The sequence below is a fragment of the Rattus rattus genome, chromosome X, assembly GCF_011064425.1.
Source record: "Rattus rattus isolate New Zealand chromosome X, Rrattus_CSIRO_v1, whole genome shotgun sequence".
Lineage (NCBI taxonomy): Eukaryota > Metazoa > Chordata > Mammalia > Rodentia > Muridae > Rattus > Rattus rattus.
This window is the reverse complement of record NC_046172.1, coordinates 90,081,678-90,108,849: the sequence shown is the minus strand read 5'-3', so window position 1 is coordinate 90,108,849 and position 27,172 is coordinate 90,081,678. Positions and strand designations below refer to the sequence as shown.

At 37.9% G+C, this 27,172-nt stretch overlaps 1 protein-coding gene across 1 annotated transcript; it reads right to left on the bottom strand.

The window, feature by feature from the left end:
* Positions 1–26,982, bottom strand: LOC116888074 (RPA-related protein RADX). Its single transcript, XM_032889452.1, has 6 exons — positions 26,251–26,982; positions 11,814–11,956; positions 9,129–9,321; positions 551–659; positions 257–348; positions 1–155 (listed from the first exon to the last, which is right to left on the bottom strand). The coding sequence occupies exons 1-6, from the start codon at positions 26,891–26,893 to the stop codon at positions 1–3; spliced, it is 1,335 nt and encodes a 444-aa protein (XP_032745343.1). The 5' UTR covers positions 26,894–26,982.
* Positions 26,983–27,172: the final 190 nt, after the last annotated feature.

Sequence of the window (27,172 nt, the reverse complement as noted above, 5' to 3'; positions counted from 1 at the left end):
TCAAAAAAATAAAAAGAGAAAGTATGGAGTACTTGGGTAAATATTTTCAAAGACTTCTGGCTGCGATGTGGAAAACAGCTGCACTATGAATGGTTGCTCTGAAGTCCCGTCAGTGATGTGAATCCAGCGGTAGGACCAAAAGTCTTCACTGTTCTCTATGTGGATAGAGCAGGGAGAAACATGAAGGCCATTGTATGCATATGAACACAATACTCTTCACATTTAACCACTTCCACTTTCAAATTTAAAAGCTTACCTTTCTTTTTTGATCGTTGCACCCTCCCCACAAAGGATAACATACCAATTACATCACAGATGCTATTTTCTGGCATATCGTCTAGTTCTGACCTGAAAAATAAAATGTTCAATAGACGTTATAATCTTGAAACAGCGAAAAGACATTTTTCAGGAATAACTATGAAAAGACCTGCCTGAATAACTGATACAGCTTCATCTGGGGTAGATTCTAAATAAATTATAATTCATTATTTTTTGGTTTACTAACATTTAAAGATTAGTACTTAAGAGATATTATAAGGAACTATTTTACCTTGTAATAAATCGGTTAATTAGTTTTGGCAATTTCCATTCTGATTTCAACTGCTTTTCTGGAATGATAACTATGTTAGTTGGAGGATCTCGAAGATTCAGGCAGATTTCTGAAAAAAAATGTATATTACTTTAATACATTATTTTCCATAAATTACAAAGCAAAACAATCAACTGAACTCATTTTTCTTAATTTTTGTTTGAGACAGCATCTCAACTGTGTCTTACTGACTGCTCTAAAACTCATTAGGCTGGCTTCGAACTCAGAGATGTGCCTTCTCTGCATGCCAACTGCTGAGATAAAGATGTGAGCCTTCCAGTCCAGTTTAGACTCAAAAGAATTTATTATTTGGCTATGTGATGAATATTAGTTTTGGAAAAGAGGGCAGAAAAGAGAATGGCCATGTATAAAGACATTTATCACAAGGAGGGAATATAGCCTTAGTTTTATAAGGAAGGTTTCATCATTATAGATTTACATGGTCTTTTAAAATGATTATATAGTACTTTTCTCTAACTTGGATCTCATATGTAAATACAAATGAAAAAACCGAGATAAATAATCACAATAGTTTTTCTAATAGCATAAAACACACATAGCAGTGATGGTAGTCTAAGTCCCTAATTCCCTTCTAACCTCCGCTCCCTGACTACATAACCTTCCTTATTTATTCTGCACATAACACTTAACTGCCCTGCTATTTTATACTCCCTTTTATACTTTTATACTTTCTCCTTTCCTCACAATTGTTAAACTCTCTTGTCCATTCTTTCCTTGACTACAATTCTGTACCTCTCCTATTGTTTATCACATTTTTGCTATAGCCATTCATTTTTTGTTGTATTGTATTTTGATATCATACCTATCTGTTAGTTTAGGATCTGTTATCCATTAGGCTGATAATTAAGGGTAAGACTATTAATATATTAATTACAGTTATGTCTCTAACCTGTAGCATGCTGGCATTAACCTTCATTCAATAGCTTAAGGTAGGTTCTCTTAAAGATTAGAGGTATATAGTTCTCAACTCCAAGAATTATAATTATAATCAAGTAAGGGGTTTTAAAGATCTAAAGATGCCTTTGTGTCCTCAGACTAATTGAAATAATATTTCTGTTGTTGGGAACAATTCCAGTGGTTTTTTAAATCTCCCAAATTGACTCTAATGTACAGCCAAAGCTGAGATATATAAACTACATAGTCTAGGCAGAATATAATTTGTAGTTAGCTACTCATTTTTATAAATTAAAGTTTTCCAGGAACACAGTCTTAATCATTCATTGACATATTAACAATGGTGGCCTCCTCTTTCCACAGACACAGTATCAACCCTATTGCTAGCTGAGACTAAAACATTTCCTTTCTGGAATTTTACCTCAAGAATTTATCAAACTCTGATAGAGAATAAAAAATAAAAAGTCTACTAGTAATCACAGTTATATGGGAAATAGAGACAACTACTACATTAATAAGAAGGAAAACTGTTTTTAAAGACCAAAGGGCGTATTTTAAATATATTAATACCCAGGTTCACTGTCACTTTAAAATAATTATGTTTTTGCATGTATATAGTTAAAGGCACAAATATCTTTATATTTTCAAGAACTGTTTTCCATCATAAAATATGGGCTTATAAAAAATATGGGCTTATAGTTGTATTCAAATTTCATAGTGGCTGCTTACTTATTGGCTATGTTCTATTGTTCCAGTCTTCATGTGATTTTAAGGCTTAGAAGCAACTCCTAGAATGAGACATACTTATAGAGGTATCCACAGACATGTAAGAAGTATAATTTAAATTAAGACTTAGGTCTAGGTTACCTCACTCAGTATATTTTTTATTCACAATTAATTTTAAAATTTTATTTATTTTATTTATTCTTCTCTCATAAAATACATCCCAACCACAGATTCCCCTCCCCCTATTCCTCCTTGTCCACCTACACCTCCTCAAGATTCGCTCCTCCTCCTCCATTTCCTTCAGAAAAGAGCAAGCCTCCCAGGGTTATCAACTGAACACTACATAACAAATTACAATAAGACTTGTACCTGCCAAAATAAATCTACAGATTCCAATGCAATTTCCATCAAAATTCCAACCTTCTTCAAAGAGTTAGAGGAATAATTTGCCAAATTCATCTGGAATAACAAAAATCCAGGAGAAGCCAAAACTATCCTCAACAATAAAAGGACTCAGGGGAATCATATCCTGAACCAAGCAGAGAGTAATACAGGCAATAGTTATAAAAAACTGTATGGTATTGGTACAGAGACAGGTACAGGTAGATCAATGGAATAGAACTGAAGACCCAAAATGAACCCACACACCTATGGTCACTTGATCTTTGAAAGGAAAAACTGCAGTGGAAAAATACAGCATTTCAACAAATGTTGATTACACCTAGAGTCCCACTGCACAGAAGAATGCAAATCAACCTATTCTCTTTGGTCAAGTGGATTAAAGATGCTTATAAACAGATGAACAAAATGATAGAAAGAAAAAGTCGGGAAAAGAGCCTTGAAACATGGACACTGGGGAAAATTTTGAACAAAACACCAATGGCTTAAGATCGAAAATTGACAAATGGGACCCATATAAAACTGCAAAACCCTGTAAGGGCAAAAAGAGCAATTTATCAATAGGATAAAATAGTAACCAACAGATTGGCAAGATCTTTTACCAATCCTACATGTTAATAAGAGGGCTAATATCCAAAATATATAAAGAACTCAAGAAGCTAACAATCAAAGAAAACCAAACAAACCAATTAAAAAAGGGGGGGTATAGAACTAAACAGAGAATTCTCAACTGAGGAATACCAAATAGCTGAAAAGCACCTAAAGAAATGTTCAATATCCTTAGTCATCAGGGAAATGCAAATACAAACAACCCTAGATTCCACCTCACACCAGTCAGAATGTCTAAGATCAAAAACTCAGGTGAAAACAGATGCTGGCAAGGATGTGGAGAAAGAGGAACACTCCTCCATTGTTGGAGGAATTGCAAGCTGGTATGACCACTCTGGAATTCAGTCTGGAGGTTCCTCAGAAAATTGGACATTGAACTGCCTGAGGATCCAGCTATACTTCTCTTGGGCATATACCCAAAAGATGCCCCAACATACAACAAAGACACGTGCTCCACTATGTTCACAGCAGCCTTATTCATAATAGCCAGAAGCTGGAAAGAACCCAGATGCCCTTCAACAGAGGAATGGATACAGAAAATGTGGTACATCTACACAGTGGAATATTACTCAGCTATTAAAATACAATGACTTCATGAAATTCATAGGCAAACGGATGGAATTAGAAAATATCATCCCAAGTGAGTAAGCCAATCACAAAAATAACCACACATGGTATTCACTCATTGATAAGTGAATATTAGCCCAAAAGCTTGGAATACATCCAAGATACAATTTTCAGACCACATGAAACTCAAGAGGGAAGACCAAAGTGTGGATGCTTTAGTACTTCTTAGAAGGGGGAACAAAATAACCAAGGAAGGAAATATGGAGGCAAAGTATGGGGTAGATACTGAAGGAAAGGCCATTCAGAGCCTGCCCCACCTGGGGATCCATCCCATATACAGAAAACAAACCAAGATGCCAAGAAGTGCATGCTGACAGGAACCTGTCAGAGAGTCTCTGCCAGAGCAAGATAATTACAGAGGGAGATGCCTACATCCAACCATTGGACTGAGAATGAGGTCCCCAATGGAGGAGCTGGAGAAAGGACTGAGGAGCTGAAGGGGTTTGCAACCCCACAGACAACAATACTAACCAAACAGACCCCAGAGCTCCTAGGGACCAAAACCAATCCCAAGGGCTTTTCTAGATGGTCCCATGGCCCCATCCCCATATATGGCAGAGGATGGCCTTGTAGGACATCAATGGGAGGAGAGGTCCTTGCTCCTGAAATAGCTTGATTCTCCTATGTAGGGAAATGCCAGGGCAGGGAGGTGGGAGGGAGTGGGTGGGTGGGTGGGGAAGCACCCTCATAGAATCAGTGGGAAGGAGAATGGGATAGGGGGTTCCAGAAGTGAAACCGGGAAAGGGGATAACATTTGAAATATAAATAAAGAAAATATTCAATTAAAAAAAAGGACTTGGCACAAATCTTCATATCAAGGCTGGATGAGGTAGCCCAGTAGTAGGAAAAGGTTCCCAATAGTAGGCCAAAAGAGAGACATCTCACTCTCAGTGTTAGGAGTCCCACAAAAACACCAAGCTAAGAACCATATCATGTATGCAGTGGACCTGTTGCAGACCCATGCAGGTTCACTGGTTGTGGCTTCAGCTTCTGTGAGCCCCTATGAGCCCTGTTTAGTTGATTCTTTGGGCCATCTTTGGTACATTTTCAACTGCTCATGACCTCTTATTTGTGGATCATAGATCTGAATCTTTAGTTTTGAATGTATAAACAGAAGCTACCAGAGAAGCCAGAAAATTAGGAGGGAATGTAGTTGGAGCTTGGATGAATATAAGCTCTAGAGACAGGGATAGCAAGGCATAGGCACTGTGAGAGAAATGGATAAAAGTTAAGGCCATTAAACTGTGATCTAGAGAGAGAGGGGGATAATACAGAATGTGAGGACAGAGAGTAACACTAAAGATGCTAAAATTTCATAGGAAACAATTTATTAAGCCTCACTTACTTAAAAAGAAACACACTATATACTAATGCACACACACACACACACACACACACACACACACACACACACACACAAAGCACAGTGTTTAAATGGAGCCACATGGGACAATAATGCTTTCCTCAATAGCTATCAACCCACAGATGCATAGACAGATACACAGATGCACACACACACCACCACCACCACCACTATACTAAAAAATATAAAGAAAATCACAATAGTGCCAGGCACAGAAAACCTCCATTTGAGTTTTTGGCCTGGAATATCCATTATATTTCTAACTGTATTCCAAAAGTCTGCTCCCAAAGACTATACATGGGCCCGGACCCATGACTCCAGCAGCTGCATATGTAGCAGAGGGATGGGCCTTTTGGGCACCACAATGGGAGGAGAAGCCCTGGTCTTGCCAAGGCTGAAACCCTAGTGCAAGAGAATGTGGGGGTGGGTGGGAGGGGGTGGTTGGGGAGAGAGAACACCCTTATAGAAGAAGGGGAGTGGGAGGTGATAGGGGACTCAAGGACAGGAAACTGGGAAAGGGAATAACATTTGAAATGTAAATAAAAATTATCCAATAAAAACTTATCCTCATACCTAAAGATAATTGGAGCATTCACCCTTCTTTTTAGAACAGATAGGGACTATTATACCTATCCACAACAGGTCAAAAAAGTAAGTCACATGGGTGCTCAGCTCCGGTAGGTTATATCCACAAAACAGGTCATGAAGGTAAGGCTCAGGGACTGCTGAAGAAGAGGGGGCAGATATAAGAATAAGAGAACCAGGGAGCCCTGCTGCTCAATAGTATGTTCTAGAGATGATAGAGACACTGCAAATATGAAATCGCTACAAAATTGTTGCCTAAACAAGACCTACTTGACAATACTAGTTGGCTTGCCAACATAGATGGCGTAAATTTCATAAAACCCCACCCTAATTACAGAGTTAAAGGCAATAAATGAGTGCAGAGAGAGGGAGAATAAGTTCTCTCCAGGGGCGAACTATCTGATGGATTATCCCATCTCAATTAGTCAGTCCTAAAGACATATCCATACAGGCAACACTAAATGAAATTCTATAATTGTTAAATATATATATATAATACCTACTATTACTATATGTATCTATCTATTAATGCAATGATACCTGAATAAGGGCCGCGAATTTAGTGGAGGGACACAAGAGGGTTGGAGAAAAGAGAGGAAATAGATGAGTCTAGTAAGGAAATTTTAAATAAATTAAATTAAAAAATAACTCATCTATAAAAACTGAAATTTAGTGCAAGGAATACTGGACCAAGCATCAAGAGAATTTGGTAATTTAGTATTTTCATAAATAAAGTCATTTTTACCGTATCTTCTATTGACTAGGAATATCTCTATTCCTACTAAAGTAATTTTGTCACTGGGATATGTCAGCTGATGGAAATTAATTTATAATTTCCTATGGGCAATAGTGCATGGTTTTAATTATTAACAGCTTCTTCTGGCAAACTTTTGTGGTATTTATACAAGTAATCCTCAAATTATCTATTGACTTATTTTTCATCTTTTCCATGATGAATATTTAATGATATAAAGAACCAAATTTGCAAACTATTTAGGAAATAATTTCTTCCTAGCAAGAATTAAACAATGTCTGCAAAATAGTTAAGAATTTAATAAAGAATAATAAAGAATCATAGGGTTTCCCAAATAAAGTCATATTTAATAAAGCAATTATCATCTGCTGTCTTCATGTGAACAAGTAAACTTAAATAAATTAGTTGAAGAATTAAGAATAAATATACAGGAAATGCAAGTCAGAAAAAATTATTACAAGCCAGTGATAATACTTAAAATTTCACATGAGTTTGAGCAAAATTCTGAAAAAAGCTAAATTTAAAAAAATACACATATATCTAATAACGATTTGTGAAGGTTTGTATATGCTTGTCCCAGGGAGTGGCAGTATTAGAATGTGTGGCCTTGTTGGAGTAGATGTGTCACTGTGGGCATGGGTTTTAAGATCCTTGTCCTAGTTGCCTGGGAGCCAGTATTCTGCTAGCAGCCTTCAGATGAAGATGTAGAACTCTCAGCTCCTTCTGCACCATGCCTGCCTGGATGCTGCCATTCTCCTGCCTTGAGGATAATGGACTGAACCTCTGAAGCTGTAAGCCAGCCCCCATTAGATGCTGTCCTTTGTAAGTCTTGCCTTGGTCATGGTGTCTGTTCACAGCAGTAAAACCCTAAGACACTATTAAAGTTTACTGACTATCTCTAAAACATTTAAAGAAGTTGATTCTCAAAACTTTGATTATAATACTAATTAGAAAAAAATCTGTGCTGTGAATGGTGGCACACACATATAATCCCAGCACTTGGGAAAGTGAGGCAGGAGGATTGCGGTAAATTTCATGCAATGATGGCCTATACCATATTTTCCATGAGTGCTTGGGTTTCAGAACTAGCTTAAACAATAACAAAAGTCCTTTCAAGATTATATCAACTGGCAACATTTGAATATTAACAAAAGGTTACTTAAGAATAATGTGTTGAATTTAAGTTTCCTGATTTTTATAATTGTACTGTGATTGTGCAATAGGGTCTTTTCTTGTTTTCAAGGCTGGCCTTGAACCTGTACTCCTGCCTTAATCTACTGGGAGATGAGATTACAAAGGTGAATGAGCACAGGTGGCTAGAATATTCTTGATCTTTAAAAATACAAATTATTAATGAAGGGTTAAGGATACAAAGCTATGCAATGATGTATGATGGCTGTTACTTTCTCCCAAATGGAAAAGTGTGTGTGTGTGTGTGTGTGTGTGTGTGTGTGTGTGTGTGTGTGTAGAGAAAGAATTAAATAGCAAAATTAAAAATTAATAGCTAATGAGTTAAGGTAATGTGGGAGTTCTTTATAACATTCATTCAACTGTAATTTGAGTTTTAAAATTGCTTCAAAATGCAAACGTATCCTCATATGTGGAAAAACTACATGGTCCTTTCTCCTTCATTCAGTTTTATTTTCAATAGTACAGGTATAAAAGTATACTTTAATGATTATAAACTTTATCCTAATCTATTTGTCTTTTCCTTGCTTCCCTGGGTTAAATACTGCCTCAGTGTTTGTCACTCCCTTGAAAAGCTTCCTGTTCTTACATATGTATCTGTATCTATAAAGGTAAAGACTCTGTGTTTATGTTTATATATTGGTACATTATGTAATATTTTATAACATTTTTTACTTTATATTATTATTCCACAATATCATTCATCTTTTCTTGATTTATAATGTCCATTATGTAAAAGACTAAAAGTGTTAAATGACAAAGTTAATAAGGATCAGCAAGATCCTTAATTAAAAGCTCTTGCATTTGATCCTCAGATCACAAGGTGGATGGAAAGAATAGATTCCCCAAAGTTGTCCTCTGACTTATACAAGCATGTACAAACACACACACAGAGAGAGAGAGAGAGAGAGAGAGAGAGAGAGAGAGAGAGAGAGAGAGAGAGAGAGAGAGGGGAGAAGGTGGGGGAAGAGGCAGGCTCACAGTACACATCATACACATATACACAACAATGAAAATATTTTTAATTTAATAAAAATCATTTTAGTATAGTACTTAATGGTAACTATAAAATGTACTCAAGTGATTAATTTAATATAACACACCAAATCTGAACAAAAACAAATTTAAGTATATCCCAAATGGAGCTCACTCTTTGGTCAACAATAAATATCTCAGATAATTGTTCTTAATAAATGCACTAATAAGTAAACTCGTTTATTAATTTAGTAAGTGCTTAAAATGTTTATAAAGGAATTTAAGTTGGGCAGTTTCTAACAGCTTCAGTAATTTTTACAGACTCTTGCCTGATATGACAGCTTGAAAAGTCATATAAACAAAATAGCTATAAGAGAACAATTAATTGAATACTTAACCCATTGTAGAAATTAGTTTCATCTGTGGATCCACAGGGTTAGGCTGGATTCTTAATGGATAGCTCTTCTTCACAGAATAATCTTGAAGCAGAAGAATCAAGCCCACTCTCAAACTTTTATACCACTCTGGACACAAAGCATTCCACATAATCACTGACACCATGCCTGAACTGTCAGCAACCTCCAAATAGGTCTAGAGAAAAGAGAGTAAAGGCTTAGAGCCATTTGCAATTTTTTCCTATATGGGTAACACACAATGTATTATCTGTGAAATTTTATAGTGTCAGAAAAATGACAGTTAAAGTTTATTTTTATTTGTAATACTTAGTTAACTCCACTAAGATTGCCAAGCTAAATGAGAGACTGCTACAAGATACTGGAAGTTGGGGAGATAGAACTGTGTGATTATAAATTTCAAAGGTACAAAGCAAATCTTAGTTATGTTTACTTTTCCCATAATGTTTAACACAGTACCATACACAGAGCAACCACACAATAGAGTCATCAGAAGAATTAGGTAAGCCTCATATTTTGAAGCTCTTCATACCATTCTTCATCATTTGCAAGGCTGAAGGACTTTGCTATTCTATAAGTCCTATAGGACTGATCCTATAGCACTTTAGATAGACACTGATTAGACATGATCCTACCAATGCTCTGATGATATTAAGTTTATTTATACCGGCATTTCAGAATTTATTATAAACGGCATGGGAATCATTTCTGTTATAATATTTCTCAGGAAGAAATACTAATGCCAATGTTATTATTGCTCAGTTTGGGTGTGGTTAAATAAGTATTTTAAAACAGAAAGTATGTTCTTTGTTTTAAAACATAAAGATGAACAACACTGGTTATATCTAAAGAATAGAAGGGCAAGTTTTCTCTTGCCCTTCTAATTTCTTTTCCAATGATGTTATAGTCTAAGAACCCTTTTCTTATCAATGACAATAGATTTTGTTAATTCATTCCTTCAATTATCAAGCATATATCAAGTCCATGTTACCCTCCAGATACTAGGTTGTGTACAGAGTAGAATGAATAGCTGAATCAGACACTATCTCTAACAATAGCTAAAACAGAGGACTTGGTATGTACCTGAAACGCAGTTAAACTACTTATTCATATTAAAAAAATTCTATCCCCATGTCAGCTCTGTGACATATTTATCATCAGCAACTTCCATTTTGCTGATTAGAAAATTAAGGCTTTAAGAAGACAAATAGCTAGTGCCATAAAGACATGATACAGCTGAGATTTGAAACCACTTCATATAAGAAGCTATATGACATACCTAGTGGCATGCAACATAACACACACACATGCATATTTGTGTAATACATGATCGATACGTGTATATAGAATTTAAATATAAAATTTTATGTATGACTTACATGGTAACCAGAGAAGGGATAATATTAACCATGTTAATAGTAGATATTCTGAGTGCTGAAATCTTGGATAATATTATTCTCTTAATATACCCTACATTTTCTCTTAATTTGCTTCTATAAGTACACACAACTTTCACAATCTGAACTTAATAAAGTGATTAAACTAACTCATGGTACATGAAAATCGATGGTGTAATATTGAGTAAAAAAAGCAGAGTATAAATATATATACATATTATATACATATACATTATATATATCTAATACCTAATATCTAATATCTAATGTAGAACATAGAATATAGAATGTAGAATGTGGAATATAGAATATAGAATGTAGAATGTAGAATATAGAATATAGAATATAGAATATAGAATAAAAGTGGAATGTAGAACATAGAATATAGAACGTAGAATATAGAATAAAATAGAATATAGAATGTAGAATGTAGAATGTAGGATATAAAATATAGAATATAGAATAGAATGTAGAACAGAATATAGAATGTAGAATATGGAATATAGAATGTAGAATGTAGAATGTAGAATGTAGAGTATAGAACAGAATATAGAATAGAAGTGGAATGTAGAACATAGAATATAGAACGTAGAATATAGAATATAGAATAAAATAGAATATAGAATGTAGAATGTAGAATGTAGGATATAGAATATAGAATAGAATGTAGAACACAGAATATAGAATGTAGAATATAGAATATAGAATAATATAGAATATAGAATATAGAATGTAGAATGTAGAATGTAGAGTATAGAACAGAATATAGAATATAGAATGTGGAATGTAGAATATAGAATATAGAATGTAGAATGTAGAATATAGAATATAGAAGTGGAATGTAGAACACAGAATATAGAACGTAGAATATAGAATATAGAATAAAATAGAATATAGAATGTAGAATGTAAAATGTAGAGTATAGAATAGAATATAGAATAAAATATAGAATGTAGTATATAGTATGTAGAATATAGAATAATATAGACTATAGAATATACAAAGTAGAATATAGAATATAGAGTATAGAGTATAATGTAGAACACACAGTACAGAATGTAGAGTATAGAATATAGAATGTGGAATGTAGAATATATAAGAAAAGAATATAGAATATAGAGTATAATGCAGAATGCAGAGTATAGAATGTAGAGTATAGAATAATATAGAATATAGAATGTTATTTAAACAATTTTTGCCAATAGAGATTTACATGTGCATGTTATAATCTATACATTTAAATGAACATATATTATTTTTGCACTACTTGTACCTGATATGGCTCAATCGTCTTTTTATTAGGTTTTCCATAGTATCGCAGTTTTGACTTATGCAGGATCTTTACGAGCAAGGCAGGAAATTTTTTTCTGTTATGCCAGGTCATTTCAAGATGAGAGAGAGAGATTATTTTGGTGTCTAAAATATAAAAGGATAAAAAATTATTAAAAATGGTAGCCAGGTTCTGCTCCCAAACCCCGTGGGAGAGAGAGCTGATCGCCCAGACGTGTGGGCAATCCTGAGACTGCAGGGCAGGAGAGACCTCCAGTACTGCCCACCCTTGCCCACATCCCTAGTACAAAAGGAAACTGTATAGGGCCTCTGGACACAGGAAGATAGGGGGAGTCAAGCTGCAGGAGCCCTGTGGTCCAGACTGTGCCCGGGTCTGAACAGACCAGGTCAAATAGCTCCCTGCACCCAAATCACGTGGGAGGGAGAGCTAAACCTTCAAAGGGGCCTGGGAAACCAGAGGAGACTGCTCTCTTGCCCACATTTCTGAAACTAGAGGAAAACACCTAGTGCCATCAGTATTACAGAGCAATAGTGATAAAAACTGTATGGTATTGGTACAGAGACAGACAGATAGACAAGTGGAATAGAATTGAAGACCCAGAAATGAACCCACACACCTATGGTCACTTGATTTTTGACAAAGGAGCCAAAACCGTCCAATGGAAAAAAATAGCATTTTCAGCAAATGGTGCTGGTTCAACTGGAGGTCAGCATGTAGAAGAATGCAAATTGATCCATTCATATCACCATGTACAAAGCTTAAGTTCAAGTGGATCAAGGACCTCCACATCAAACCAGATACACTCAAACTAATAGAAGAAAAACTAGGGAAGCATCTGGAACACATGGGCACTGGAAAAAATTTCCTGAACAAAACACCAATGGCTTATGCTCTAAGATCAAGAATCGACAAATGGGATCTCATAAAACTGCAAAGCTTCTGTAAGGCAAAGGACACTGTGGTTAGGACAAAACGGCAACCAACAGATTGGGAAAAGATCTTTACCAATCCTACAACAGATAGAGGCCTTATATCCAAAATATACAAAGAACTCAAAAAGTTAGACCGCAGGGAGACAAATAACCCTATTAAAAAATGGGGTTCAGAGCTAAACAAAGAATTCACAGCTGAGGAATGTCAAATGGCTGAGAAGCACCTAAAGAAATGTTCAGCATCTTTACTCATAAGGGAAATGCAAATCAAAACAACCCTGAGATTCCACCTCACACCAGTCAGAATGGCTAAGATCAAAAAGTCCGGCGACAGCAGATGCTGGCCAGGATGTGGAGAAAGAGGAACACTCCTCCATTGTTGGTGGGATTGCAGACTGGTACAACCATTCTGGAAATCAGTCTGGAGGTTCCTCAGAAAATTGGACATTGAACTACCTGAGGACCCAGCTATACCTCTCCTGGGCATACACCCAAAAGATGATCCAACATACAACAAAGACTCATGCTCCACTATGTTCATAGCAGCCTTTTTTATAATAGCCAGAAGCTGGAAAGAACCCAGATGCCCTTCAACAGAGGAATGGATTCAAAAATGTGGTACATCTACACAATGGAATACTACTCAGCTATCAAAAACAATGACTTTATGAAATTCATAGGCAAATGGATGGAACTGGAAAATATCATCCTGAGGAGGTAACTCAATCACAGAAAAACACACATGGTATGCACTCATTGATAAGTGGCTATTAGCCCAAATGCTTGAATTACCCTAGATGCCTAGAACAAATGAAACCCAAGACGGATGATCAAAATGTGAATGCTTCACTCCTTCTTTAAAAGGGGAACAAGAATACCCTTGACAGGGAATAGAGAGGCAAAGATTAAAACAGAGACAGAAGGAACACCCATTCAGAGCCTGCCCCACATGTGGCCCATACATATACAGCCATCCAATTAGACAAGATGGATGAAGCAAAGAAGTGCAGGCAGAAAGGAGCCGGATGTAGATCTCTCCTGAGAGACACAGCCAGAATACAGCAAATACAGAGGTGAATGCCAGCAGCAAACCACTGAACTGAGAACAGGACCCCCGTTGATGGAATCAGAGAAAGGACTGGAAGACCTTGAAGGGGCTTGAGACCCCATATGAACAACAATGCCAACCAACCAGAGCTTCCAGGGACTAAGCCACTACCCAAAGACTACACATGGACTGACCCTGGGCTCCAACCTCATAGGTAGCAATGAATAGCCTCGTAAGAGAACCAGTGGAAGGGAAGCCCTGGGTCCAAAGAAGATTGAACCCCAGTGAACGGGTTCTTGGGGGGGAAGTAATGGGGAGAGGATAGAGGAATACACATAGAGACGGGAGGGCGAGGGATTAGGGGATGTTGGCCTGAAACCGGGAAAAGGGAATAACATTTGAAATGTAAAAGAAATACCCAATTTAATAAAGATGAAAAATAAGATTAAAAAAGGTAGCCAAACCATATCTAATGCAACTACTTCGTGCCAGCTAGTCTTTATAAATTAAAGCCTGTATAGGTCTTTATAGTTCTCTGTATATACATATACTACACATATATAATATACTAACAACTAAAAAATGTGTAGGACTTACCATGAGGAAATAGATAAACACATAAAGTAAAAATATTCTATTTTACATTCTACATTCTATATTCTATATTCTATGTTCTACATTCTATTCTATATTCTATATTCTACATTCTATATTCTATATTCAATATTCTACATTCTATATTCTATATTATTCTATATTCTATATTCTACCATGATATACTCTACATTCTATTTTATATTCTATATATATTCTATTCTATATTCTATATTCTACATTCTATATTATTCTATATTCTATATTCTACATTTTATATTCAACTTTCTATGTTCTCTAAATTTCATTCTTCCCCCCCAAACCATTTAATTAAATTATTAAAATATTAGATCTAAATTCATCTCTCAACATTTTCCTCCCATCTGTGTTTCCTTTAATCAATGCATTTATTTAACTTACAAAAATTAATAGTTGGGGCTCTGGTGATGTGATGGTTCCATTGGTAAAATGCTTGCCTTGCAAGCTCAAGGAACTGAGTTCAATCACTGAAAACAATGTTAAAATGCCAGGCACACATTTATAATCCCAGCACAAGAAAAGTGAAGGAAAGAGGTTCCCTGACGCCTGTTGGCTAGCTAAACTAGCATAATTTGAGCTGAAGGCCAACAAGAGGCACCATCTCAAAAGAGGTGGATAGTCTCCCTGTGGATAACAATGCAGAAGGCAAAGACTCCACATATGTAAGCTGACACATGTAAACTGACAAGCCTACATTTGCATAAAAAGCATGTGCATGCATGGACACACACACACACAAGTATTTATTCACTCCCTCTGGGTTGAATTGATACTCATAATAGTCCTCCCTCATCAAAACATGTGATTGAAATTACAGGCATGCACTACTACCACCTCTCATAGCAGAATAGAGAATTGTTTCTGACACATTTCTCTGTATTGTCCTCAGGACCCTTTTGGCTACATAGGCTCCATCTTCTCCAAACATACTGTATATGGCTCTATTTTCTCACTTGCTACTCTGTTTCTGGAATGTCTTTCTCTTAGATATGTAAGTGACTTCTTTTCTCCCCCCTCCCAATTTTGCTCAAAGGGCACTTTCTCAATAATATTCTTAACTACTCTACTGAAACCAATCCCTTACTTATTCCACACCCACACTGTTTTCCCATGTAGCACTTATTATTTTCACATACACCATATAATTTAGTTTGAAATATTTTAATCTCCAGGTATAAGTGAGAACAAAAATTGTTTAAAGGCTGTTTACCATATTTAAGGTTTAAAATTTAAATCCCATTTAATCTATCATTAAAAGGGGCTCCACTTCCAATTCTCTCTACATTTTGTTTTCATAGCCCATGATATCAAATTTAAAACTGAACTTTGCATTACATACTTATATATTATACACACATATATATGTATAATATATATCTGTTGAAACATTTCCATTGATATGTATTAGCTAGTCATTATTTTAGCAAGGAAGTCACACTTGAAATTTATTTTTAGTAAGTTTAAATTCTATGTTTAAATTATTCATACCATTCATTAAAACAATTGATAATATATTAAGACACTATGGATAGTTTTAATTCCAAATTCTCAAAATATATTACTAGCAGTCTCAGAAGCCCTAATAGTCGATATGATGTAACTAAGCAGTTTTCTTTTCAATATGGTCAAACCACAGATCAGGTTTGAATTATCTACAATGTACATAGAACAATCTTGAGTGAGAAAGATATTTTCTCCTTATTTATTAGCTGAAATAAATGTAAAAGACATCATCTGGCCAGTTGAAAGTTTTCCCAAGTTTTTATTCTTAATAGACAAAAACATTATAGACTATAGATAAGTCTCAAACCTAAAGTCTATACTTTAGGCAAACTCTAGATAATGAGTTACCTGTGTACATTGACGGTACTAAATATGCTTCGTTACCCAAAAACAGCATGAAAAAAACTGGCTGTTTAATGCAACATTAAGACAATAAACAATTGAATGGTTACTCTCAATTCTTTAAGTCTCAATACCTGTTAACATTCTTAAAAATTAGTAATTTTTGGTGGTGGGGGTATTTGAGACAGGGTCTCTCTGTGTAGCCTGTCAGGCTTGGAACTTGTCATAGAGATCAGGCAACCCGATCCATCTTCTTCTGACTTCAAAGGGCTCAGATTAAGAACATGCACCATCTGGTTCAACTGGAGGTCAACATGTAGAAGAATGCAGATCGATCCATGCTTATCACCCTGTACAAAGCTTAAGTCCAAGTGGATCAAGGACCTACACATCAAACCAGACACACTCAAACTAATAGAAGAAAAACTAGGGAAGCATCTGGAACACATGGGCACTGGAAAAAATTTCCTGAACAAAACACCAATGGCTTATGCTCTAAGATCAAGAATCGACAAATGGGATCTCATAAAACTACAAAGCTTCTGTAAGGCAAAGGACACTGTGGTCAGGACAAAACGGCAACCAACAGATTGGGAAAAGATCTTTACCAATCCTACAACAGATAGAGGCCTTATATCCAAAATATACAAAGAACTCAAAAAGTTAGACCGCAGGGAGACAAATAACCCTATTAAAAAATGGGGTTCAGAGCTAAACAAAGAATTCACAGCTGAGGAATGCCGAATGGCTGAGAAACACCTAAAAAGAAATGTTCAACATCTTTTAGTCATCAGGGAAATGCAAATCAAAACAACCCTGAGATTTCACCTCACACCAGTGAGAATGGCTAAGATCAAAAACTCAGGTGACAGCAAATGCTGGCGAGGATGCGGAGAAAGAGGAACACTCCTCCATTGTTGGTGGGGTTGCAGACTGGTACAACCATTCTGGAAATCAGTCTGGAGGTTTCTCAGAAAATTGGACATTGAACTGCCTGAGGATCCAGCTATACCTCTCTTGGGCATATACCCAAAAGATGCCCCAACATATAAAAAAGACACGTGCTCCACTATGTTCATCGCAGCCTTATTTATAATAGCCAGAAGCTGGAAAGAACCCAGATGCCCTTCAACAGAGGAATGGATTCAAAAAATGTGGTACATCTACACAATGGAATACTACTCAGCTATCAAAAACAACGACTTTGTGAAATTCGTAGGCAAATGGTTGGAACTGGAAAATATCATCCTGAGTGAGCTAACCCAATCACAGAAAGACATACATGGTATGCACTCACTGATAAGTGGCTATTAGCCCAAATGCTTGAATTACCCTAGTTGCCTAGAACAAATGAAACTCAAGACGGATGATCAAAATGTGAAGGCTTCACTCCTTCTTTCAAAGGGGAACAAGAATACCCTTGGCAGGGAAGAGAGAGGCAAAGATTAAAACAGAGACTGAAGGAACACCCATTCAGAGCCTGCGCCACATGTGGCCCATACATATACAGCCACCCAATTAGACAAGATGGATGAAGCAAAGAAGTGCAGACCGACAGGAGCCGGATGTAGATCGATCCTGAGAGACACAGCCAGAATACAGCAAATACAGAGGTGAATGCCAGCAGCAAACCACTGAACTGAGAACGGGATCCCCGTTGAAGGAATCAGAGAATGAACTGGAAGAGCTTCAAGGGGCTTGAGACCCCATATGTACAACAATGCCAAGCAACCAGAGCTTCCAGGGACTAAGCCACTACCTAAAAGACTATACATGGACTGACCCCTGGACTCTGACCCGTAGGTAGCAATGAATATCTAGTAAGAGCACCAGTGGAAGGGAAGCCCTGTCCTGCTAAGACTGAACCCCCAGTGAACTAGACTGTCGGGGGAGGGCGGCAATGGGGGGAGGGTGGGGAGGAAACACCCAAGGGAAGGGGGGAGGGAAGGTGATGTTTGCCTCGAAACCGGGAAAGGAATAACACTTTAAATGTACATAAGAAATACTCAAGTTAATAAAAAAAAAAAAAAAAGAAGACACCAGAACTACTAAAAAAAAAAAAAAAAAAAATAACATGCACCATCATGCCTGCCAAACATAGTAAATGTCTTGAAGAGCTTTTGTTTATGTGGTTTATACTCATATTGATATGCATATTATACACTTAGAAATAAAGAAACCATCAATCACCTAAATATATAGACAATATTTTATCTGAAAAAAATTACTATTTTTTACCAAATAAAATCAGGAGTAGGGAATATAGCTCAGTTTGCAGAGCACTGACTTAATATTCATGAAGCCATGAATTCAATCTTCAGTACTGGCCAAAAGAAAAAAAGTCAATATTTGGATGCACTGGAAATTTAGCTCAGTGGTACAGCAACCACCTAGGATGCATAGGGCTCTAGATTTCACTCCTAACATCACACAGGTAAAAACAGAAAAACTGTAATGAGAAATGCAGTGAGATTATTTTATATAAAAAATAGCATCTTGGGGTTGGAGAGAAAACTCCACACTTAAGAACACTGCTTGCTTTTTCTGAGGCTACAGGTTTGATTCCTAGCACGAGTATGCAGCTCACAACAGTTTGTGATTTCCAGAGGACCCATTACCTTCTTGTGGCAGTATTGGGCACAAGACAATCATGTGTTACAATCATATGCAATCAAAACACTCATACTCATATTTCTGTGTCATAATGTATGAGCTTGAACTCTGGATTCCACACTTAAGCACACACATGTGAAGCCCATCTCCCATTGTGTGCCCTCACATACATGAATCTTTTTATTTTTATTTTTTTGGTTATTTTATTTATTTACATTTCAAATGTTGTCCTCCTTCTTGGTTCCCCCTCTGCAAAACTCCCTATCCCATCCCCCTTCCCCCCTACTTCTATGAGGGTGCTCACCCACCCACTCCTGCTTCACCGCCCTAGCATTCTCCTATGCTGGGGCATCGAGCCTTTACAGAACCAAGGGTCTCCCCTCCCATTGGTGCCACATAAGGCAATCCTCTGCTACTTATGCAGCGGGAGCCATGGGTCCCTTCATGTGTACTCTTTGGTTGGTGGGTTAGTCCCTGGGAGCTCTGGAGGGTCCGCTTGGTTGATATTGGTGGTCTTCGTATGGGGTTGCAAACCCCTTCAGCTCCTTCAGTCCCTCCCCTAACTCCTCCATTGGGGTCCCCGTGCTCAGTCCAATGGTTGGCTGTGAGCTTCCACATCTGTATTTGTCAGACTCTGACAGAGCCTCTCAGAGACAGCTATATCAGGCTCCTGTCAGCAAGCACTTCTTGGCATCCCATTGTCTGAGTTTGGTGGCTGCATATGGGCTGGATCCTCAGGTGGATCCTCAGGGGCAGTCTCTCGATGGCCTTTCTGGGGATCCATCCAATATGCAGGCCATCCAGAGACATACATGAATCTTGCCAGTATCTTTATTAGAAAAGACAAGTATAAAACGAAACTGAAATTGAAGACTGGAAAAAAGATACACTTGTCCAGTGATATTAAAAGTGTAGTTTCTGTTGGATCTGTATCACCACCAGAGAACTTGATCTCCCTCAACCCTAATGAATCAGACCCTTATTGTGTGACTCAGAAACTTGAATTTTAAAACACAACTGCGGGACTGGAAAGAGCACACGCAGGAAATTGCTTGTCTTACAAACATGACTCCTAGAACCACCCCCATAAAAAAAGCTAGTCAGAGCAGTACACTCTTGTATTTTTAGCATGGTGGAGATAGAAGCAGAGAAATCCCTCGGTCTTGCTAGATAGCTAGTCTAGTATATAATGCTTACAAGGTATAAGCCAGTGAGAGATACTGTCTCCAAACTAAAATGGTGGATGGCACTTAAAGAACGAAATCCGAGGTTATCCTCTGGCCTCCAAACACACACACGTGTATGAGTGAAACAGCATCAACACAAATGCACGCACGTATATACACACCAAGGAAAGCACTTTTGAGGTCTGAGTAGACCATTCATATTTATCAGTATTAACCTAAATGCCACTAAGATGGTAAATGTCATTATCAGAAAAAATAGAAATGAGGCAAAAAAAGAAATATAGAGGAAAATTACCATAATGGTAGGGTAACTTTCACCAATAAGGTATTAATCAGCTAAGAAATCAACTGTATGAACATATATTCATTAGAGGAGACAGTACATTATTAAAGGAGGACATTGAGGGTCTGGTTCTATCACTCTGATTTATTCCTTTTACATTGGGTCTATCATACCTGTCCCTACCACTACAGTACTAAGCTATGACAAGCCCTTTATTTCATGGGGATTCTGGGATCTAAAGTCAGGTCTCAAGCTTGCAAATTAAGCTCTCATGCACCTAAACACTAGGCCAACTCTCCAGTCACAAATTCTTTTTTATTTTATTTTATTCACTTTACATCCTGACCACAACCCCCTCCTTTCTTCCCAGTCCCACCCTTACAAATCCCTCCCTCATTGCTCCTACCCCTTATCTTCAAAGATGTCCCACCTTGGGTACCACCTCACCCTGGGACATCTAGTCCCACTATATATAGGCACATCCTCTCCATCTGAGACCCAACCAGGCAGTCCAAGTACAGGGGAATAGGATCCAATAGCAGGGGACAGAGACAGAGACAGCGTCCATCCACTTTGTAGTGGACCCACAATAGGACTAAGCTGCATATCTGCTACAAATATATGGGGGTCTAGGTCCAGTTCCTGCATGCTCCCTTGTTGGTGACCCAGGTTCTGTGAGCCCCATGCTAACAGGTTAAGTCTGTGGGTCTTCTTGTGGTATCCTTGACTTACTCACTTATATCCCCCACTCTTCCCCAAGACTCCCCTGGCTCTGCCTGATGTTTGGCTGTGTGTCTCTGCATCTGTTTCCATCTGCTGCTATATGAAGCCTCTTAGGAGGCAGTTATTCTAGGTTCCTGTCTGCAAGCATCCTAGAGTATCATTAGGGGTTGGCTCTCTCCCATGGGATAGGTCTCAAGATGGAACAGTTATTCATTGGCTGTTCACTCAGTATCTGCTCCATCTTTTCCCTGACACATTTTGTAGGCAGGACAAATTTAATAATAAACTGTGCTTTAAAAATCAATAGTAAAACCAGGGCTGGTGATGCAGGCTAATAATTTCAGTTACTTATGAGTCTAGGGCAGGAAGATGGCCTCCTTGGGTTACAGAGTGAGCTGAAAGGCTATCTAGGCAACTAAGTCAGACCATGTCAAAATAAAAATAAAAATTAAAAAATTAGGGCTGAAGATGTATTTCAGTAGTAAAGTGCATGCACAAGCACGGGCAAGCTTCAAGTTCAATATCTAGCAATACAAATACACACACACACACACACACACACACACACACACACACACACACACAATTCAGATTCAGTGGTATATACTCTTAATGCTAGGATGCAGGAGGCGGGAGAAAGAACAGCTGTTCCGTGCCAGCATGTTCTGTAGGCTACATAAGAAATAAAAGATAAAATAAAATAAATCCCTATTTTGCATACAGTCTGTGGTAATACAATTAGACCCGATAATTTACATATTGTCCAGGACTGCTTTTACTCTACCATAGCAAAACCAAGTAGTTTCTCCAGGACCTGAGAAGATGGCTCAGCAGATAAAAGTATTTGTATTCTTGCAGAAGACCTAGGTTTGATTTCCCAGGGGTCAGTGAGAGGGCTCAGGGATTAAGAGTACTTGTTGCCTACTTTTTTTTTTTGCCAGTTGTGTTTGATTCTATTCTAGATCCCTGGCCTATCCAGCCTCTGGGTCCCCGCCCTCCAGGCAGTGTCTGGGGTAGGCTACCTTTCATGGCATGGGTCTCAAAGGGGACCAGTCATTAGTTGGCCACTCCCACAAGTTCTATGCCAACTTAACCCCAGCATTTCTTGTAGGCAGGACAAATTTCTAGTTCATCCCAGAGATTCTCCTTCTCCCCACTGATTCCTGTTGTTGCTCCTAGTACTCTCTCCCTGTATCCTCCCCTCTTTCCCCCACCCTTCCTGTTTCTGGCCCCACTCCCCAATCCAGACCATCACCCCTCTATTCCACCTGCAATGTCTATTCCCCTTCATGACAAGATTCATGAATTCTCCTTTGAGCCCTCCTTGTAAAAAAAAATTCTCAATGACATGATTTTAATGATGTTCTGCTGTATTCATATACTGGTGCCTAGCCCAACTGTCATCAGAGAAGCTTCATCCAGCAACTAATGCAAACAGATGCAGACACCAACAGCCAAACACTAGGTTTGGGGAGCTTGGGGAATCCTGCAGAAGAAAGAGAGGAAGGATTGTAGGAGCCAGTGAGGTCAAGGACACCAAAAGAAGACCCACAGAATCAACTAACCTGGGCCCACAGGTGCTCAAAGAGATTAAACTTCTAACCAGTATAGGACTGACCTAGGTCCTCGATACATATGTAACAGTTGTGTAGGTTAGTCTTCTTGTGGGACCCCTTACAATGGGAGCACCTGCTGTCTCTGACTTTGTTATCTATTTTGGAGAGCCTTTCCTCCTACTGACTTGCCTTGTGCCAGACTTAATAGGAGAGGAGGTGCCTAGTCTTAGTGGAACTTGATATGCCATGACTGCCTGATAACCATGGGAGGTCTAGTTTTTTCTGAAGAGAAAGGGAGGAGGCTTGAAAAAGGGTGGAAGAAAGGAGGGCAGGGAAACTGGGGTTGTTCAGGTTGTAAAAATAAAAATATAAATAAATAAATATGCAAATATGTAAATATAAAAAAGAATATTCCTTGTTCTTGCATACGACATATGTTCAGTTTTTCAGCAATTCCATGGTTCACAATCATCTGAAAGTCCAGTTTCAGGGCATTCAATATTCTTCTTCTGGCCTCCTTGAACACCAGTGATGCTCACTGTACACATACATGCATGCAAAACACTCATACACATAAAATAAAAATAAGTAAATAATCAATCAATCAATCAATCAATCAAAAGGCTGGGCATAATAGCACACAGGCTTGTGATCTCAGAGGCTGGAGGACTATGCATTCCAGGTCAGCCTGTGCTGAAATGGAAGACAAAAGGTAAGCAAGCTGACTCAGTGGGTAAAAGAGCTTATTACCCTGGACCCAGGTGTTGTAAGGAAAGAACCTACACCCAAAAGTTGACCTATGACCTTCATTCATTCACAGTGAAATAAAGCTACTTATGTGTTCTCTGCCATGCCCTCCAAACCCACAAATTAAAAGTATAAAAATTAAAATTAGAAAAAGAAATCAAACAAACAATCCGTGGTTGTCACACTGTCTATAGTTCCAGCACTTGAAAACTAGAGGCAGGGATAAGAAGTTCAAGGCCAGCCTGGGATTGCTTGAATATCATAGTTTTGTTTTTTTAATAAGTAGAAAATATAAAAAGGATGTTTATAAGGTTGCAGTGTGAGTTGCCACTTTCAAGCAGGATATAAACAAGGAATGGGCAAGACTGAATCTTTTTTGGGTACCTGGAAATTGCTAGATCATGATGGAAGCTGACCACATAAGAGTTCAATTGATCTGCTTAGATTAAACCCTTTTCATGTTATTGTGTAAAGCTAAATCTTAATAAAAAGATTCAAAGGCACATAACATAAGCAGAGGTAACAGAGAAGTGACAGAATACCACAAAAATAATGTGCAGCATACAGCAACTGAAAACTTAATACCTATTAGCAAAGAAATCCAGTAAATGAATAATAGAAAGACAAACTTGGAGTGTGGCTCAGCTATAAAGCCCTTCTTTTAGGATACACAGGAGATCTTAGGTTCAGTTCCTAACTCCAGAAAGGAAGATATGATAAAGACAAAGCACATTATTTTAAAATAGCAAGATATGGTGAAATCGACACTCATACATATGCTGTTAAATTTAAATTAGTCCTAATTTTCAGGAAATAATTTATCAGTACCCACTGAATTAAAAAAAAACCTCAACTATTCTTTAATTCAGTAATTATACACCTAGGAATCCACCCTTTCAACAGAAATGTTCAAGTACAATTAGTATTCACACATCTTACTTTTTTGGCACTGTTTGCAATACTAAGAAAGCCTGAAACAATAAATTACTCTACATGGGCACAATTATAGAAATTATCATATTTCTACACTGAGGAATATTCTATTTATAGAAATACCCCAGAGATACCCAAAATATATTATGTGCAAATGTCACATAATTCATTTTATTTTTTCAATACTGTCCACCAGACTCTTAAGCTTGGAATTGTAATAGGGATGTTTAAGGCATACAAAGGTTATCTATGCATTTCACTGAGTTCCAAGTTTATCATTTACAATTTCAAATCCACAGCAAACCTGAAGTCTAACTGTAGTCACTTTCTAGATTTTACCACCGTGCTCTTAATGTTATCAGACATCATGATTTTAATACAATATGCTTTACATATACACAGTTTTAATTTTTTTTAGCACATGGACATTGCTTTTTGTAAAAAAATATCACTTTGATACCTATTGGATATGACTTTCTTAAGAACAGAAATCGAATACACTTTGTAAATTATTGGCCCCTCTTCATTTTTCTAAGCCAACTGTCTTATTACAAATTCAAGTTTAAACATTTAAATGAATAACATTTACAGCACAGGTACTTTGCTTTTATATCTTAGCTATCTATGTCACTGACTACAAATGTGAATGTTTTCTTTCCTCATTTTGAGTGGATATAATTATAAATACATATTTTCAAACCATTGATCTTTACATGTTTAAGTCTGTTTTGCTTGCTTGTCATAGAAGATGCTCTATGACTTAGAATTGTGATAACAAGGTAAAGAGAAAAGGGGGTGTGGCTGGACAAGTGGTTCCATGGGCACAGTGCTTGCTTAGCATGCAGGAAATCGGGATTGGATCCTCAGTTATAGCCAAGTACTCCTGTAATCCCAATACCTGGGAGACAGAGGTAAGAGGATCAAGAGTTTGGGGCTAGCCTGAGATATATGAGATCTTGCCTCCAAAACCAAAAAAGATCTAAAACCTGTAAATGTAGATTATAGTCTTTTTAGTTTTTCTGTTTTTTCCTGCATTTTCCCTCCCATTTCTTATGTGTTCAGCCTGTAGTGTTATCATCTACCTTAATTACATGTTGTATACTAAAAAGAGCATTTATTGATGACAAACTTCCATTTTCTGGCTGACTTCCTACTTCTGATACAGGAAATATGAACTTCCTGTATCAAGAAAAATGATCCCTTGAAGCCTTTCTACAATCATCACACCTTCAAAAATAATACTTGCCTGAGTTTTACATTCAATGACATCAATGTGGCGTTTAATTAATATAAATTATCACATCACTGAACATTCCCACTGAACAAATGTTAAATGCTAAAACATACAATATTTCGTGTTTAGGTAAAATCCAAATCAATACACTCTTCAACTTACATATTTTCATAACTGAAATAGAACTGGAACAAATATTAATTAAAACCGTGTGTGTGTGTGTGTGTGTGTGTGTGTGTGTGTGTGTGTGTGTTTGTATCACAGGAGGAGTCCTTTGAACCACATCCTCAATCTTTCTGCTAAACTAAATTTAAAGCACCACAGTCAGGTATTTCAAGGCTAGCACTTTGCAATCAAACCAAGAGGACACAGGCGACTTGAAGTTGAGACTATTCTACCCCTGCACCCCATTCCCCTAACCCCCTGCGGCTTGTAATGAACAAAACAGAAATGTTTTGTTTTCTGTTATCTTGCGCTTCCAAACTCTTTAACTGTTTGTGTTGCTGTTCTTGTTGCTGCTGTTTGTTTTTGAGACAAGGTGTCTTTCTGGGGCTCAGACTACCCCGTATTTGCCCTCAATTCTCCTGCCCCAGCCTCCCTAGATGCTGGGTCTTCCTGATGTGTGCCACCTTGCCAGGCTCAGAACATTCTTTAAACTTGCCTCCAATTCCCTCCAATTACTTACTGTTAAAATTGAACTCCTCAGGTTGCTTGTTGGTCTTCCATATATCTCCGTATGGATCTTCGTTATTCCATAGAGCCAGGTAATGACTCTTGCTCCCTCTTAGAGGCCGCTCTGGCTTTTCTTCATGGGCTCTGTTTCTAAATGGAGTTTCTACAGAAATGACATCTAGGGGCTCCCCACAGTGGACCTTATCTATGCACAGGATCCCCTGGCCCAATCTTTTCTCATTGTAAAGGCACGAGACTCTGGAAATTCTCATTTCTATGCCAACTTTAAGAATATTCTGATAAACGAGAAAGTTTAAGCTGGGGTCTAAGTAGCACTTCTCCTGGTACACCCCGTCTGAGATTGTCACATCATAGCAGTAAAGGGGAGGCTTGGGCACTGTATCCCGTGGCTCATCCTCTAAAAGGTATCTTTGGACGGCCAGCACAGAGACAGGTACCACTTCCGAGAGGGTGACACACTGTCTAGGGGAGCCAGTTATTTGCTCAATAACAGTTTGGATCCAGGACCTGTGCCTTTGGCTACCAGCTCTTCGGATCACTCCTCCTGGGACCACAGCCTGATCTCTTTCGCGGTGCTCCAAGTAGAGACCAGCGTGTGAGGGTCCTGGCTGAGGCTGGTCCGACTCACCCGACATTGTGAGATAACCGCGAACTCCTTGCACTCCAAAAAGCTTATCTGCCCTACTCAAAAACCCGGAGAAAAGAAGCTCCAGACTGAAGCGCAACGCTGTTGGCACGGACTGGTCTGGTTCCGCCCAGGAGCTAGGCGCAAAAGATTCCACGCGTGCGCATCAGCTTTCCCGCCTGTGCTTTGAGCCCCTATTTTGAGACTTTAAGACAATGTTTCTAGTGAGATGCACGAGAGAAGTACGTGGCATAATTCCGTCCTTGGGTTCCCTAGCCCGCTGAGATCC

Coding starts and splice junctions, on each gene's coding strand:
- LOC116888074 (XM_032889452.1), bottom strand. CDS start 26,893: ATGTCGGGTGAGTCGGACCAGCCTCAGCCAGGACCCTCACACGCTGGT. Junction 11,957..26,250: donor TGAGGAGTTCAATTTTAACA/GTAAGTAATTGG, acceptor TTTATATTTTAG/ACACCAAAATAATCTCTCTC. Junction 156..256: donor GCAACGATCAAAAAAGAAAG/GTAAGCTTTTAA, acceptor CTATCCACATAG/AGAACAGTGAAGACTTTTGG.